This window comes from Oncorhynchus tshawytscha, linkage group LG02 (genome assembly GCF_018296145.1).
Source record: "Oncorhynchus tshawytscha isolate Ot180627B linkage group LG02, Otsh_v2.0, whole genome shotgun sequence".
Lineage (NCBI taxonomy): Eukaryota > Metazoa > Chordata > Actinopteri > Salmoniformes > Salmonidae > Oncorhynchus > Oncorhynchus tshawytscha.
Genome location: NC_056430.1, coordinates 15,722,028 through 15,739,173, shown reverse-complemented (window position 1 = coordinate 15,739,173; position 17,146 = coordinate 15,722,028). Strand labels below are relative to the sequence as shown.

At 43.0% G+C, this 17,146-nt stretch overlaps 1 protein-coding gene across 5 annotated transcripts; it reads right to left on the bottom strand.

The window, feature by feature from the left end:
• Positions 1-935: 935 nt before the first annotated feature.
• Positions 936-14,354, bottom strand: LOC112247068 (RNA-binding protein 5-like). 5 transcript variants are annotated; one of them, XM_024415726.2, is made up of 22 exons: positions 14,273-14,354; positions 13,499-13,567; positions 11,613-13,314; positions 11,363-11,452; positions 11,147-11,216; positions 10,011-10,084; positions 7,438-7,512; positions 6,887-7,202; positions 6,380-6,537; positions 6,136-6,236; positions 5,962-6,031; positions 5,809-5,872; positions 5,527-5,606; positions 5,265-5,394; positions 5,009-5,106; positions 4,510-4,878; positions 4,267-4,422; positions 4,106-4,168; positions 3,659-3,961; positions 3,348-3,482; positions 2,829-2,883; positions 1,842-1,976 (listed from the first exon to the last, which is right to left on the bottom strand). In XM_024415726.2, exons 2-21 carry the CDS (start codon positions 13,546-13,548, stop codon positions 2,863-2,865), a joined length of 4,125 nt encoding a protein of 1,374 aa, XP_024271494.1. In that variant the 5' UTR covers positions 13,549-13,567; positions 14,273-14,354; the 3' UTR covers positions 1,842-1,976; positions 2,829-2,862. The 5 variants fall into 5 exon arrangements, with proteins under 5 accessions (XP_024271491.1, XP_024271492.1, XP_024271493.1 ...); XM_024415723.2 differs by lacking the exon at positions 2,829-2,883 and having other exon boundaries at positions 936-1,976; XM_024415724.2 differs by lacking the exon at positions 2,829-2,883 and having other exon boundaries at positions 936-1,976; positions 3,659-3,958.
• Between the last annotated feature and the right edge of the window lie 2,792 nt (positions 14,355-17,146).

Sequence of the window (17,146 nt, the reverse complement as noted above, 5' to 3'; positions counted from 1 at the left end):
CATTAACCACTCTGTGTTGGATGCTTGAAAATAAAGGAGCAGGTTGGATGGGAGACAGCAAAGTTTGAGTCAAAGGTAACCTGCTGATGTGAACTAAAATCACAAATCAATGGGTCCATTTTCCCTTGAGTGGAGTCTTGTAAATGTAGAGTAAGACACAGCAACGTAAGGCTGTTCTGTTCTACATTGACTGACTGAAGGCCGGGGTCAAGAATCCATGGACACAGCGACTTCAGATATGACTCGAGGGTTAATTAGAGCAAGCTACACAACTTCAGGGGACAAATCAAATAAAAAGGAGCCATAAGCAGAGAGCTGGCATGTGGCTTGGAACCATTGACATTAACATCTGATATTTAGTCCCAGAGCAATAGCATCCGGTATCACAAGGTAATCCAATTACAGTCTCACAGCCGCTTTGCCCACTGTGTTCTGGCTCTGGCACAACCCATGTTTCTGGACCAATCAGATGGCCCCGAATGTGTTGGCATTCAGTGTAGGGTCAGGGGGGTACTCAGATCCAGACTTATTGCTGAGAAGAAACTAAGGGCTGTGGGCGTGGCAAGGAGTCTGGGTAGCCATGGCAATGCCAATGGACAGACAAGTCAGTTTTACAGCATCCTATTTCTCATCACTGTCAACAATACCCAAGACCAATGAGCAAAGACCATTGTGCAAATTCCATTAAAAATTATTATTTTTTTTAAATAAATGTTAAAAATCATAGGCGTATTCCAGTTCATTGCATTATCTGAATGGGTAACTATGTAACATTTCAGGTTCAGTGACTGTACATATCTCAAAAGAACACTGCTGCCACCCAATGGAGAGTTGCTGAACATCATTTGTCTGACAGAAACAGTCCATTATTGCACACCTTTCCAAACTAATATCACACACATTTCACAGAAATAAACCCCAGACTCAATTTCAAGTAGATTTGATATTTTACTTAAAAAAAGGTGCGCACACAATACAGAGTATAAATCAAACAAGGAAAGGAATAAGTCCATGTAAAAAGGCTGTGTTAAAATAAATGACAGTGTGTAGCTGAAACCGCCCAGTGGCGTACAACAAGTATTCTACAACGCCAGATCTGGCTGCAATAACACTACACATCAGCCACACACAACACATGGCAAAACAAAAAGCTACATCCCATAAAAGGATTGATTAGGAGGTCAAAGACAGCTTGCTATTTGGGTTGAGTCTGTAGAGCAACTTAGCACCAACTCCACTGCTTCTTCTCCCACTCACCTGCCATCTTGCTCACATTAATCCAGTCTCTCAGATCATCTGGCTCTGTCAGTACTGTGGGGTTGGGGGGTGGGTGAATGGCCCACCCAACAAGCATAGAGAACACTGCAGAAATGTGGAGGCCCTAACGGTCTCCCTACAGCTCCATTGTCTCAACAGCTACGGCTACGGACAGATTGCATTGCTGGTAGTACAGTGAGGTGGGCCCACAGATACAGTAAGGGGTGGGCTCAGTCCAAAAGATCCGCTAGGGTTTGGCAGGCACATTAATTCGAAAAATGTTCCCCATACATACAAACACTGGGACACAGTTGGGATTGGGTGATGTGGGGTGTGTTAAGCAGAACAGAACGATGTGCAACGTTTGATTCAAAGGAAACAGTGCTGCTATTAAGAATGTTGAGTATGGTGGTACGGAGGGCAATTGTGTATGGTGCACTGCATTAGTTTACCGATTTCAAAAGGTCACGCCAATATTGATCAGGTCACACCCACCAACAGCAAACAAAGCTCAAAGGCGGTTGAAGAACGTTGTGCACCGTTTGGGTAAATGTGTCACTCTGTACAAGTCTTCAGTGACTCATCCAATTTAGCAAAATGTTTAATAAACTGAAAAGGAGGAAAGGTCAGTCCAGTTCTTTGAAGCGTGCGAACATGGCCTTGCGCACCGCTTGTTTATAGGTGGCATGATTCCAGACAACAGACTCCTTTTTCTTCCTCTGTGGGAGATAAGATAGGAAGCACAAAGGGTTAAAATCAACAACAAGCTTTAAATAAGAAAAACGGGTTAAAATCACCAACTAGCTTTAAATAAGAAAAACGGGTTAAAATCACCAACTAGCTTTAAATAAGAAAAACGGGTTAAAATCACCAACTAGCTTTAAATAAGAAAAACGGGTTAAAATCACCAACTAGCTTTAAATAAGAAAAACGGGTTAAAATCACCAACTAGCTTTAAATAAGAAAAACGGGTTAAAATCACCAACTAGCTTTAAATAAGAAAAACAGGTTAAAATCACCAACTAGCTTTAAATAAGAAAAACGGGTTAAAATCACCAACTAGTTTTAATAGAACCTCGTTACGGTCGGACCCTTTTCTCTCTCCAATTTTTGCCTAAAAGGACATACCCAAATCTAACTGCCTGTAGCCCAGGACCTGAAGCAAGGATATGCATATTCTTGATACCATTTCAAATAAAACACTTTGAAGTTGGTGGAAATGTGAAATTAATGAAAGAGAACGTTAGATCTGGTAAACGATAATACAAAAGAAAAAAAACATGCACTCCCCCATCAACTTTGAAATGCTAGAGAAAGGCCATTTTATCACTTACGAGTCTTGGCACAATTTAGCAGTGCATGTGCAAAGTTTTAGACGGATCCAATGATCCATTGCATTACAGTTAAAAATGTTGTATTAAGTCTGCCCAAATGGTGAACTGATACATTTTCAAGTTCATAACTATAGAGAACACACAAAAATGATGTGGAAATAAAAAAAATCAGTTTACATAATCCCAGGAATGTCATAAATGATGGATAATTAGCTTCCCTACAGAAAAGACACTAACCTTCATACATCTAGATGGGGGACACAGCAGGGGTTCAAACTGTAGAACCCACCTCCTACATTTGAATATAAAAATGGATTTTATCAAACAAAACTATGCTACATTTTATCTCTGGGACCCTCAGGATGACAAATCAGAGCAAATTACTGAAGCACATTATTTAAACTTTAGAGGTATCAAACCAGTTGCCGTGATAAAAGTTGTTGTTGTGCACTCTCCAACAATAGCATGGTGTTTTTTTCACTGTAATAGTTAAATTGGACAGTGCAGTTAGATTAACAAAAATTTAAGCTTTCTGCCCATATAAGACATGTCTTTGTCCTGGGAAATTTTCCAGTTACTTACAAAATCATGCTAATCACATTAGCACACGTTAGCTCAACCCGTAGAGGTAAAAAAAAAAAAAAAACTGGGGTTAAAATGACCACCAAGATTTAAATAAAACCAAAAAACAACTGAAGTTAAAATCACCAAAAACCCCAACTTGAGAACAGACTGAAAAAAAATATGTTATAGTACCTCAACAGGCTCAGAACCTAACCCCGGCCTCTCGCTGCCTTTATGCATGTCCCTGGAGCCACCGACCCAGCTATTCTGGTGTTGATGTTTCCTTCTCTTCTGTTCAGGGGAGCCGTTGGACTCCCTAGCACTCAGCTATGGAACAGATTACAGACATCAATACATCGTTCATATAACATTTCAACAATACTTCCTGAACATAGCTGAATCGGAGGTTAGAGAGAGATTAAGGGAACTAAAATTAAACTTTTCACGACTATTGAACTGCTTTACGACTACTTATCAAATGTGTAAATCTAGCCTCCACTGACCTCTTTCTCCTGGTTCTCCAAAGCCTCCAGCTCTTTCTTTGATCTCTTGATCTTCATGTGGATCTCCATGTTTTGCTTGTGGAGGTCTGAGAGCTGCTGGTGGCGCACCAGGCCGTCCTTATTGGGGAACTGTCTCCTACACAGCAGGCACGCCATCTTCTTCCAGTCTGTCAGCTTGTCTTCCTTCTCCTGAGACTGACTCCTAGAGGCCTGAGGATCCTCATGCTGCACCACCTCCTCCTCCTCATCACTGCCTGTTGCTGCGTAGTCTGACGCTAGCAGGCCCAGAGAGCCAATGGACTGCTGGGAAGGGCGGGGAGCAGTTCAGAAACAACGTCACCGGGGAGGGAGGAAGGCACCCCACAGACATAATGGATTGGAATCAAATTCATCCCTTCTTTCCCCCTGATCATACACAACAGAACATTGTAGACCAATCAATCTCACCTTTGAGCCCTTCCCCTCTTTCTTGGGAGGAGCCATAGGCTTCTTGAAGAGGTCGTCTCCACCCTGTTCAGGGAAACAGAAGAGGGACAGTGAAAAAACTGATTTAATTCCACACCATTGCATTAAAGTGCATGAATGTCACAGAGTACCCCGGTACCCACCTTCCTCTCGAAGATGGTGAAGGCTGCATCAGCTGCCTTGGAGGACTTCCTGTCGTCCAGCCCGCCACCGGAGGTCTTGAGTACAGGGGACGGAACACGGACGCTGTCCTTCTGACGGTTCTGGATCTTAGCCCAGCGCTCCATATCCTTCATGATCTGAGACAGACATGCGTGTTAACCATCTATAAAAGGTGGTGTATTGTTCCTATAGCTTCATTATACTTGACTATATTGTAGGTTAACCTTGAAAGCAGCTAGGCTCCTGGGTTTCTCCTCTTTCTCTCCTGGTTTGTCTTTGTTGTCTTTCTTGTCTATGCGAGGTGCAGTGTCCTCCTCCTCTCTCCTCTCGGGGGAAGGGTTGGGGTTGGGGGCAGGAGTGGGGTTCAGGAGCTGGGGAGGGTCGAAGTGAGGGGTTGGCTCTGGTCTCTTCATGTCCAGCGGAGCGTCTGCTGCTGGATTAGCCAGAATGGCCTGTACGTCTGGTGCCAAGGCAACACCAGACTGGGCAATGGGGAGCTGGGTGTCTGTAGAGTGTCCTCCGGGAACGGGGATGTACGTCTTGGACACACTGTCCCAGTACAGGTACTCCTGGGTCTGGGCATTGTAGAAATACTGCACACACATGCGCGCGCACACACACACACACACACACGTTGGACATGAAGGACATAGAGTAGAACAGACACACCAAGGTAATTTGAAGAAAATGTATCACATATGAGCTACTGTGTAGAACTCTTACCCTAGAGGCAGGGTCATAGTACAGGGTAGTCTGGGGATCATAGTAGAACCCAGACGTGGCATCATACAGGTAGTTCGTCATGTCTGGAGTTTCAGTAGCTGGACAAATAAAAAAAACAGCTGTTACAAGAGTATGACAAGATGACAATAATTCATTTCCTGTCTATTCACATACTTTCCACAGATTCACAAGAGCGTCTGAAGCGGCATATTCCCCGATGTCTGAGGGGTGCACTTGGCCTACTGTTTGGCCTTACCATAGCTGTAGCCATCAGTGCCATGATCTCCTGTTGCTGCCACCCCCCCTGCTGCTGCAGCAGAGGAGACCTGGGGGTCCAGAGCCTGGTGGTAGGGATCAACTGGTGGAGGTTCAGCATAGCCACCTCCCTAGGATGTGGAAGAGAGAAGCATTGGTTAGAAGGGCATTTCACACTCACTCATGCATTTCCTCTGCTTAAACTGTCAATGTTTCTTTACTTTTGGATAAAGTGGTCTTATAATAGTCTGATGGTGTCTTACTGAAGTCATGCTGGAGTTCAAGTGCGAAACAGATGAATTGGAGAGAGGGTCTGAGCTTATCGGTCCACCCATATGATCGCCTAGGTAAAAATACAAATAATTTTCTTCCTGCTCATCCTCTACTCAACATGACCTGACAATTGAAGCATGCTGAGCTGAAAGACAGACAACCACAGCCCGACGCAATATTTGTTGTCTCTTCATGTACAGATCCTGGAGGGCATACATTTTCAGGGAGAAAAGTGTTTGAATGGGGATACTGACTAATGAGAGAGGTCTCACCTTGCATGTTAGGTGGGGGGCCTCCTGGTGGTTGGTTGGGAGGTTGGGATGAATAGTACTGCTGCTGCGATTAGAGTACAAAACAACACATTAGTTTTCTAACCAACACATTATCTCAACAAAACCAAAAATGATACCAAACACCTAACGTACCTCCGTCATACTGGCCTCAGGTGGGTACCCCAGGAGAGAAGTGTTTGATTTATCAAACTCTTTTCTGTAGCTGCCAGGAGAATAGAAAACATCAAATCATCAGTGGTAAAAAAAGAAATAACATCACCGGTCTTACACTGAAGAGCTTGGTTACATGATATAAGTGTCCCTCACTTTTGGTTCTTCAGTGGCTTAGCAACCTCAGCGTAAACCCTGACCCCGTCGATAGAGAGAGGCCTGGGCTTGGTGAGGAGCTCTACCAGACGGGTCACTTGCTAGGATGGAAGAAAGGCCACGTCATGACATCCAGACATAACATCCATTAAGCAGGGTACAACTCTCAGACATTCATACACATGGGAGTGCAATAAACCATGACAAAGTGGCCAACTGACATGTAATGGCAGCTATGTGATACCTCATGGGAGTCCATGTCTACGAAGCAAAAGCATTTGGCTCCCGGGGGTTTTCCTCTGACCAGACGAACGTTCCTCTCATCAAGGTAGGCGAAGGGGTCCAGGGATTTCAGAATGGTCTCCACTGTAGTGGTGGGCTTCACATTCTTTATGATCATGGCTGTGAGGAAACACGAACAATCACACTGATCTTGAAACAAACAAATGTTTTAAATAAACAATCACACCATCAACTCCTTACTAGGGTTCCCTACTCCCCAAAGATTCCATTTCTAAATACCCTACTCCCCAACTATTCCAATTCTAAATGCCATATTCCCTAACTATTCCAATTCTAAATTCCCCCCCATTCTAAATTCCCTAACGATTCCCAGTCTAAATTCCCTATTCCCCAACAATTCCCATTCTAAATTCCCTACTCCCCGACTATTCCAATTCTAAATTCCCTACTCCCCGACTATTCCAATTCTAAATTCCCAACTATTGCAATATTGCCCCAGCTCACTCACTCTTGCTCTCCTTAAAGATGGGGTCCATCTGATGTGGGCCAGGGCCTTGGCGGGGGGGGTTGCGGCTGGCCCAGGACTCTGCCTGCTGCTCAGCCTCCTGCTGTCTAAGTTGCTGGTCCACCTGCTGCTGCCAGGCCTCTGGGGTAAGGTCCGAGCTGCGCTGCCATGAGCCCTGCTGGGACAGTGGGTCAACTGGTGTCTTGGCTTGGGAGACATCCTGGCTGTGGTGCTCATTCTTGGCCTTGTCGACCAGGAGCTGGCCTGGGCATGGCAGTAGGGGTTCCTGGGTCGGGGGGCCTGCCTTGTGCCCTGGTTCCTGAAGCAGCAAGAGAAGGCATATCAGTTATTTAGTGGTGGTTGTCTCAACAATCTATGGCTTAACATAAGGAGCACAGGCAAATCAAGTCCAGCATGCATACAAATCTTGGGGTGGACATTACCAATAAGAAAAAATAACTATGCTACTAGCATGCTTAAAACAAGAACAAAAGGTAAAGGGAATAAATCACTTCCAACTACAAAAGGCCCTAACTGTGATATCCAACACTTACTAGAGCTTCCTTGCCAATTCTGTCCGGCTGGACGTATCGCATCAGAGCTGTTTTAGTGCCAACCTTCAGGGATCCCTGAAAAACAGGAAGAGAGTGAGCTAGATTCAAACTGAGGAATCTGCTTCCTTGCCAACCAAGTGACTCACAATTCTAAATGTTCCAAGAGAATAAGACTCCCATCATGCACTGTGGCAGGTTTAGTCCTCCTCTGTGGTGAGGGTAAAGGGGACGACCATTATAGTTCTGACAGGGAAATGGAACTTAGATCGACCAATACCTTCCAAGGTATTTCCTCCATGCTATAGCATTACTGTTTGCCAGGAGGTGGAAATTCTAGCTTTTCTCATGTACAGTACTTTGGAGAGGAGATTATGAATTTCATATTAGTGGTCTTACTAGATAAAGCTAGAAAGCTATATTCTTTGACAGTATAGGGCTCAAATATGTACTTAAAATGTGTACTTAATCCAACATGAAATTCAATATACCATTGTGTCGGCAGTGCTCTGTAAATGTATATGACACTAATCTGCATAAAGGCATGACTGCATGATTTGACATGCAAGCTGTAGGTTGGTAGACTCAAAATCTCCAGTTGAACTAAAATGGTGAGTGGCAGTTATATCTACAATAACCCATACTTGCTGAGTTCAGTATCGTTAACAGGGTTAGGATTGTAAGACCCAGGAACCAAGACGAGTGTATTTGAAACTTTTTATGTAATCGTTGATGGGTAAAGATACAGCTGACTACATGAAACAATTGTGAGGAAGCGCATGTTTCTAGAATCAATATCTTAGGTAACTAAATCATAACCATTGGATGGTAGACCCAAAACCATTGTAGCAACCAGCTACCCAATGGGGTAAATTAACATAGAAGACACATCAAAGGAACATGTAACACCTGTCACTGGTTCTGCTTCTTTCCAGCCTTGAGCAGAGCCAGATATGGCTGGCCTAGATGATGTTCTGTTGCTTAAGAATGTAGTGCATCACGATTCCCTCAATATGGGAACCAGAATAGGCCAATATGGTTGGGAGAATATCAGTTATCTATACCCTAAATCTATACCCATGGCGTGCACCACTGACATTCACCTGTGCTACCATGGCTAAACTTTACATGGCTCTATACCAATGGGACCAATAGAAAGGTCTCACAACAAAAGGAGAATGTGAGCCAAGAACGGTGGTCAAGAGAAAAGATTCCTCTGCTGTCAAGTGGATGGGCATCAAGAAGATGTATGCTTGTATTTAGCAGGTAAGAATAGATCTGATGTGGAGGATGCATTTAGAGATGGAGTCTATCCATTCAGCAATGCAAAGGAATAAAGTTACTATGATTGATGCACAGCTCTCTCTGTGTAGAGAAAGATGAATGAAATCGAACATTGTCCACTTGTTGAGATCAACGAATGAGTAAAACCCTCAAGCAAAACAGTCACAGAGTATTCTAGAACATATCTAGTAAGTACCCCCAAGACACAGGTAAAGTTGGCCTTGTGGATAGCCAAATGTGATGGCAGGATATTGCCAAGAAGGAATAAGTCAAAGGAAAAAGGATCACAGCAAACTGTAAACAGATCAACTTTCCAAAATTGCCACCAAAGGACCGTTGAAAGGATAATGGCCACCACCAAAATTAAAAGCAACTGTGTACGTTTAAAGTCTGTGTAAAGTTGAAAGGAAAAAAAACAAACTAATACGGACTTGAACGCCAGCTCAGAAATGGCTGCCTTACTCGTGTAAGCACAACCTATCCCAGAACAGCAGTCATTTTTTTTTTTTTATCTATTGAGCTTCAAGTTCCATAAATAACTTTATAACGGAATATGTAAATGATATTATATCTAAACTGAGTAGTCTGTGATCTGGAAAAGACCTTAGGATCCTTAATATATTATTCTGCAGGTAATAACCATAACACCAGTAACACCATAACACCTACTATTCCCAGCCTGATAAAAACAAAGTTAAAATGACGCAAGAAAACTAAAACATGAAGGATCTGACATTGCTATCTAAAAATGAACAGATATCACTGTAAAGAAAAGTATCCAACTAAGACCTGGATGGACAGAGGACCAAGAATCCAGGAACAAGACCCATTATGATAATATGCCTATGGGCTTAGACATACAACGTACCTTATTTCTTATTCCATGTATCCAAACATTTACCTCATTTATTGTTTTGAGACTACGTTATTTTTTTCTTTGTTTTCATTTCTAAATTCCTTCCGATTTAAGAGGATTATATTACAGCAAACAAATCTGGAGAATGTTGTTCGAAGTGGTTTCTCTTTTTCTTTCCTTTTCAATGCCAAGTGCATCACCAGAAGCACGCCTCCTCTTTGACCTCATTATTAAGCTATTGTTGTGCGAAGTCCCCTTGAACATACGCCAACGATGTCAATTCACACACCCACAGGTAGGGAGTAACTCCCATAAATTATCCCAAACCATAACCAACCCTGCTCCCACCTCTCCCCCTTCTAAAATGCCCGCCCCCAGCCCAAGCCTTCTTCCTGCCCGAAGGCACAGCCGATGTAGAGAGATGAGGATGGGCCACCTGGTTGGATTCCATGAAGTGGACTGCATCCTCGAGGTTTAAAAACTCCACATAGGCCGTATCGTAGCTGTAACCTGGGGACAGCATTTGAAATACAGATGGATTTGCGTTAGTCAATTCCAGTAAGGAAAGCAGTTCACGAAAGGAGATCACATTCAGCATTTTTGTGGTGATGGTGTAGCATTTCGATGAATACATTGGGGGAAATTGAACATTGTCCTAATTCTTCATTTTTTGACATGTATGCCAATCTCTCCATACCTTTGCAGCACAAAATGCATTCTAGTCATTTATCTTTAATATTTGAGTTGGCAATGTTGTCCTTAATTAAAAGCCAGTACCAACATCTTTTCCAGATTCAACTATGGATTGAATGTTGTCTGTAAACATACTCCCAAGTACACCAACTACAGCTTACTTAAAATGTCCCTCTTAAGGTAAATTCCTGCAAGCATAGCATAACCTAAGTGCTACTAAGGCATATGTGTACTGTGTACGATTTAAGTGCTACTAAGGCACAGGCCTACTTTGTATGAAAGAAAGTACAGATTGTCTTGCTGCATTTTAAACCTGCCATAATAGTTTGTCACTCAGAAACTTGGTATTGTAGCTTCTCAGGGATCCAAAATGTAACGTAGATGGCTGATGCAGTCCTACAATCAAATCATTGAGAAAACTTTAGTCTAAGCTGAGTGACGAGAAAAGCAACACCAAGAACCTGAAGTACTTACATAGTCTAATATAAACTTGCTGCCTATATTCTATCGTAATCAAATAGTTTTTTGTTTCAATAAAATAGAAAATGGTGTATAAGGAAAAGGTGTGAACAACATAAGAGATTGCGTGTCATAACAACTTTTGTGACTGATAGTCACTGTCAAAGACTGCTGCAATAAGGATGTTTGGACAGTCTTCCTACATTGTCAGGAATGAAAAACACTAATGGCTACATACTTAGAAAACTTGGCTGTAGAACTGATGAGCGATTGCATCAAGACCGAGAACATCGGAGGCAACAAAGACACTTTGAAAAGAATATGAGCGTATGATTCGAATAGCGAAACAGCGAAACAATTCGTAGGAGATTCGAGATATCGTTCGAGTTGAGCATGTCCACACGGGGACTTTTGTCTCACCTGGCACAACATTCTTGATTTTCATGCCCTGCATTGGAACACCATCGCGGACTGCAAAGGCACCAAGGATCTAAAAGATAATTAAATATTATTAGGCTCTATCCTTAACACACACACCTATAGGTAAAAACTAAACTTCTATCACCTAACTGCATGATTTTGTGCAATCAGAAAAGTATCAAGTCAAACGCTAAATGTCTGTGTTTTGATTCCTACCTGCTCCATTGTGGCCGTCTTAGGAATTCCAGTGATGCAAATTGTATGAGTAACCTTGTCCTTCACAGATGCACTCCGGTAATCCTGATCCTTTAGTTGACAATTTAAATAACAGGTTAAAGCAATTGAAATTCATATAAATTATAAAATGGACCACCAACAGATGTACAATAACATTTGTATGGAATTTGTATTTAAATAAATAAAAAACATTTACAATGGGTTTAGTCTAAATATTTGCTTTACTAACCTGGGAACCAGAGTCACTGAATTTTGGAGCCGGGACTGCTTTGGATTCTTTTAGAACTTTGTCAGGTCCTGGCAGCTCCTCATGTTTGTAGTCAAAGACTATCCCTGGACCTGTTCTGTAATCAATGTCCCTGTAGTCCTGGTCTTTGCCTTGGAAGTCTGGCCCTGGAACCAGCTTAACACTCCCTGGGCCTTGTTCAAGCAATGCATCCTTCGGCCCTTTAAATCGAGTTTTATCGTTTGGCCCATGGCCCAGTGGAGTTGGTGGAGTCTTCTCTAGGATGTATGGGGGTCTGTCCTTCTCCAAGAGGTATGGGGGCCTGTCAACTCGATTTGGTGCATTTTGATTCTGCTTGGGATCCCCATGTTCGGGCCAGCGCTTGCCGTCATTCTCTCTGTTCGGCATGTTTGGCAGGAGCCCAGGACCCATGGGTGGAAAGGCAGGGTCCTGAAGACTTCTACGCCCAAAAGGTGGCAGATCCATGCCAGGGATATCTGTGGGTGGCTTTTTATCCCAGTTCTGGGAACGTGGAGCTTCTCTGTTGGGGCGAGGGAAGTCAAAAGGAGGCCCATCTTTTTTCCCAGGGAATTCTGTAGATGGCATGTTCCTTTCTTTAAAGTTTGCCGGCTCTCCAAGAAGACTGCCTTCTCTGGACACTGGAGGGAATCGCTGTCCCTGAATCTCTTTGGAGAAAGGAGGAAGACCTCTGGTCATAGGGGATGGATGAGAGTCCTTCTCCTTCTTACGGTTCTTCCACTCCTCTGCAAGCGACACCTCTTCCATTTCTGGGAATTCTCTGTCTCTTAGGGTGCCTTCTGGATCTGTACCCACAAACTTGGGTCTGTTTGGGCCAACAAGATCTGGAGGGCCGCCAGGCCTTCCCCTGACATCCATTAGAGCCCCATCATTGTCGGCAAATCTTACGGGAGATCTATCCCTACCTCTGAATTCAGCTGGAGGTCCAACGCGGTTTCTGAAGTCTGTATCAGACTCAAATCTTTTCCTTGGATTCAATGGAGGAGCACCCCTCCTGTCAAAGTCCATCATTCCCCTGTCTCGATCTCGGTCTCGTGGAGGCATGTCCATATTAAACCCATCAATGTCATCCATGCCCATCGGGGGCCTGTCTATGGGTGGCCTGTCCCTATCACGCATGTCTCTGAACCCCTCATTTCTACCCATAGGCTCCATGGGAAATCCTCCTCGCCTTCCATCCATGTCTGGATTGTTGAAGCCTGGCATATCCTTGCGGAACATATCCCTGTCTCTCATGTCAATAAATCTGTCATTTGGCTCTCGTAGATCTCGTGGAGGCATGCCTCTCCCTCCCATGCCTCTCCCCCTCACATCTCTCCCCCCCATTCCTCTCCCTCCCATGCCTGGCCCAGGCCCCATGAAACCACCACCAGCAGCTGCATTAAGCAGCTTGTCCCTGATTGACATTTCATACTGCCTTCTGAGGCTGAAGTCTGGCTCTTCTCCAGGTCTCCCCAGGAAATCCCTAGGTGGTTCTCCTCTCCCTCGTATGTCATGTGGTTCCATATCACGGTCCCTCATATCAGGTGGACAGTCCATCCTCCTCATGTCCATAGGAGGCCCCCGATCCTGTGGTCCCCTGGGACCCATGTTCATTCCGTCTCTACCCCTGAAATCAGACATAGGGCCATCTCGGCCCCCAAACATTTCTCCACGATTGTCCCCACTGGAACAAAAAAAGTCAGAATTCATTCTTTGGGCTCTAAACATTTTTAAATTAAGTAGCTCTCAAATCAAGTAACCACCATAAGAATGTAAAATCATGAACTTTCTCTTGCAAGATAGTTTTTCTATTTCTCTTGCGAGATAGTTTTTCTATTTGCATACAGCAATTGCCACCATCTGCTTACCGAAAGGGTGGGCCCCCTTGTGGTCCTCTCCTGGGTCCGTCCCACATCATTTTCAAATAGCCAGCTTATCTGACAGAGCAAAAATATGTCATGTCAAATCCCAGACAGTAGTATAACTCCGATGCATTTTTTCCTTCACAGTATAAATACCCCTTCTGTAGGGAGATCGATAAGCATAATATTTAAGTAAACAAAAACAGTGTAGCTACTACAAAGCGAGATGGTATTGATACCATAGTCTGCATCAACCACCATCTTTATTTAGCCTCGTATGTTGTGCCAATGTATAGAGTCGTTAGCAAGCTAGATATGTGACATGGGTATTAAGATAGGGCTAATACTTGTGCTACTAACGTTAGCTAGCTAAATTGAGTAAGATAGTAGCTAGCTCCATTCAGTCAATATTTACCACACCATTTGTTGATCAGTTGAAACTAGCTAACATTAGCTTACTGTCTGGCTAGCTATCAAGTATGTTGATGAAAAACAAGCAAGGTATACGATGGCGTGCATTGCCAGTTAATGACGACGTTTCATCTAGCTAACTAACGTTATCCGTGCTGGCAACCATGTCTAGCTAGCTACAGTAACGCCAACGTTAAACTGCCTCCATCGGCTTTGTATTCCAAGCCACGAGCGAGCTCATACACTGGCAGGTACCCATCTGTTTTCAAAGAATACGCGATATGTTTTTATTTTACGCCAGATGTTGATATGAGCGTTACATAATCATATTTCATTAATTTCTACGTATTTTTCATAGGGGAGACTCACCTTGATATTTCTTCTGAGAAACAATCGGGGAATAAATGGAGACCGGAAATTTTAAGGAACCGATATTTCCGGGGAGCGTAACTTTTAAGTGGGAATTGTAGTCCTCTGACAGCGTGGGAACTACAGTATCCACTGATGGCAGCAAGTATACTAAGAAACGCCTTTTGACGTGTCAAATAATGGGCAGGCATAAGCTATGGACAACGAACACAATTGCATTTTTATCGATGGCAATTTGAATGCACAGAAATACTGTGATGAGATCCTGAGCACCATTGTTTTGCCATTCTGTACATAATTCCTGGAAGTTGAAAATGTCACAGTTCTTACATGGCCTGCATACTCACTAGACATTTCACAGGACAGCGTGTTCCAATTCCCACCAATATCAGGCTCCTGAGTGGTGCAGCGGTGTAAGGCATTGCATCAGAGTGCAAGAGGTGTCACTACAGACCCTGGTTTGATCCTGGGCTGTATCACAACCAGCTGTGACCGGCACTCCCATAGGGCGCTGCACAATTGCCCCAGAGTCATTTGGCTGGGGTAGGCCATCATTGTAAATAGGGTTTGGCTGGGGTAGGCCATCATTGTAAATAAGAATTTGTTCTTAACTGACTTGCCTGGTTAAATAAAAAAATATCCAGCAACTTCATACAGTCATTGAAGAGTAGACAATATTCCACAGGCCACAATAAACAGCCTGATCAACTCTATGTGATGGAGAGGTGTCGTGCTGCATGAGGCAAATGGTGGTCACACCAGCTACTGACTAGTTTTCTGATCCATGCCCCTACCTTTTTCTTAAGGTATCTGTGACCAACAGATGCATATCTGTATTCCCAGTCATGTGACATCCATACATTAGGGCCTAATGAATTTATTTTAATTGACTGAATTCTTTATATGAACTGTAACTCAGTAAAATCTTTGAAATTGTTGCATGTTGAGTGTATATATTTGTTCAGTATAATAAATAAATCCACACATAAAAAAGGTAAAGTACTCACTCAAATGAATGTATTTTCTCGACATATCTGTATGTTTTTAATTATGTATGTTTCATTTAATTATTCAAACTTTCATTAATTTTATTCATTTATATATTTATTAATGTATTTCTTTATCCCATATGGAAATGAGGGGGTGTCAAACGTCCATGGCTGGTATCTAACACACCATTGGTTGATCAATATTCAGGAAACAGCAGAGGGAACACCCCCCTATCCACATCGATGGAACAGTAGTGGAGAGGGTAGCAAGTTTTAAGTTCCTCGGCATACACATCTCAGACAAACTGAATTGGTCCACTCACACAGACAGCATCGTGAAGAAGGCGCAGCAGCGCCTCTTCAACCTCAGGAGGCTGAAGAAATTCGGCTTGTCACCAAAAGCACTCACAAACTTCTACAGATGCACAATCGAGAGCATCCTGTCGGGCTGTATCACCGCCTGGTACGGCAACTGCTCCGCCCACAACCGTAAGGCTCTCCAGAGGGTAGTGAGGTCTGCACAACGCATCACCGGGGGCAAACTACCTACCCTCCAGGACACCTACACCACCCGATGTTACAGGAAGGCCATAAAGATCATCAAGGACATCAACCACCCGAGCCACTGCCTGTTCACCCCGCTATCATCCAGAAGGCGAGGTCAGTACAGGTGCATCAAAGCTGGGACCGAGAGACTGAAAAACAGCTTCTATCTCAAGGCCATCAGACTGTTAAACAGCCACCACTAACATTGAGTGGCTGCTGCCAACACACTGACACTGACTCAACTCCAGCCACTTTAATAATGGGAATTGATGGGAAATGATGTAAATATATCACTAGCCACTTTAAACAATGCTACCTTATATAATGTTACTTACCCTACATTATTCATCTCATAGGCATACGTACATACTGTACTCTATATCATCGACTGCATCCTTATGTAATACATGTATCACTAGCCACTTTAACTATGCCACTTTGTTTACATACTCATCTCATATGTATATACTGTACTCGATACCATCTACTGTATCTTGCCTATGCTGCTCTGTACCATCACTCATTCATATATCCTTATGTACATATTCTTTATCCCCTTACATTGTGTATAAGACAGTAGTTTTGGAATTGTTAGTTAGATTACTTGTTGGTTATTACTGCATTGTCGGAACTAGAAGCACAAGCATTTCGCTACACTCGCATTAACATCTGCTAACCATGTGTATGTGACAAAATTTGATTTGATTTGAATAGCACGCCTTGACTGCATGACACCAAAGCAATTCTGAAGTTTAATACATCCACAGAGCAATTACAGCAAATTTGTATTTATTGGTAAATTAATTCATCATTGACTTCTGTTGATTTACTACAAATAGTCAAATCATGCCATATTTGGACTAGAATTAACAAGTTTGGAATGTTGTTATATAAATTGAACAAAACACAATTATTTAATTTTACCAAAAAAATAACAATCCGTTGAAATCGCACTGTGAATGTATTGGCTATGGTCCGTGAAATGTTCACACAAATATTGGCAACGTAGCTCTAATTGCAGGACTTTAACTGTGTTGAAATCAAGTCATTATTCAGCCTATTGTGTTTAATGACCATTCATATCTATGGATCTTACCTATGGATCTTGGGTCCATAAATCCAGAATCCAACTGTGAAGAGTTTAGAGAAATATTAGCATCATAGCGCAGGACTTTCAGACCACTGTGAAATGAGTAACATTTTATAATATTTATCAGTTAAGAACAAATTCTTATTTTCAATGACGGCCTAGGAACAGTGGGTTAACTGCCGATTCAGGGGCAGAAGGACAGATTTGTACCTTGTCAGCTCAGGGAACCTTCCAGTTGCAAGTCTACCG

Coding starts and splice junctions, on each gene's coding strand:
- LOC112247068 (XM_024415723.2), bottom strand. CDS start 13,548: ATGATGTGGGACGGACCCAGGAGAGGACCACAAGGGGGCCCACCCTTT. Junction 5,873..5,961: donor CTGAGGCCAGTATGACGGAG/GTACGTTAGGTG, acceptor CTCTAATCGCAG/CAGCAGTACTATTCATCCCA. Junction 1,977..3,347: donor TAGGTTCTGAGCCTGTTGAG/GTACTATAACAT, acceptor TATCTCCCACAG/AGGAAGAAAAAGGAGTCTGT.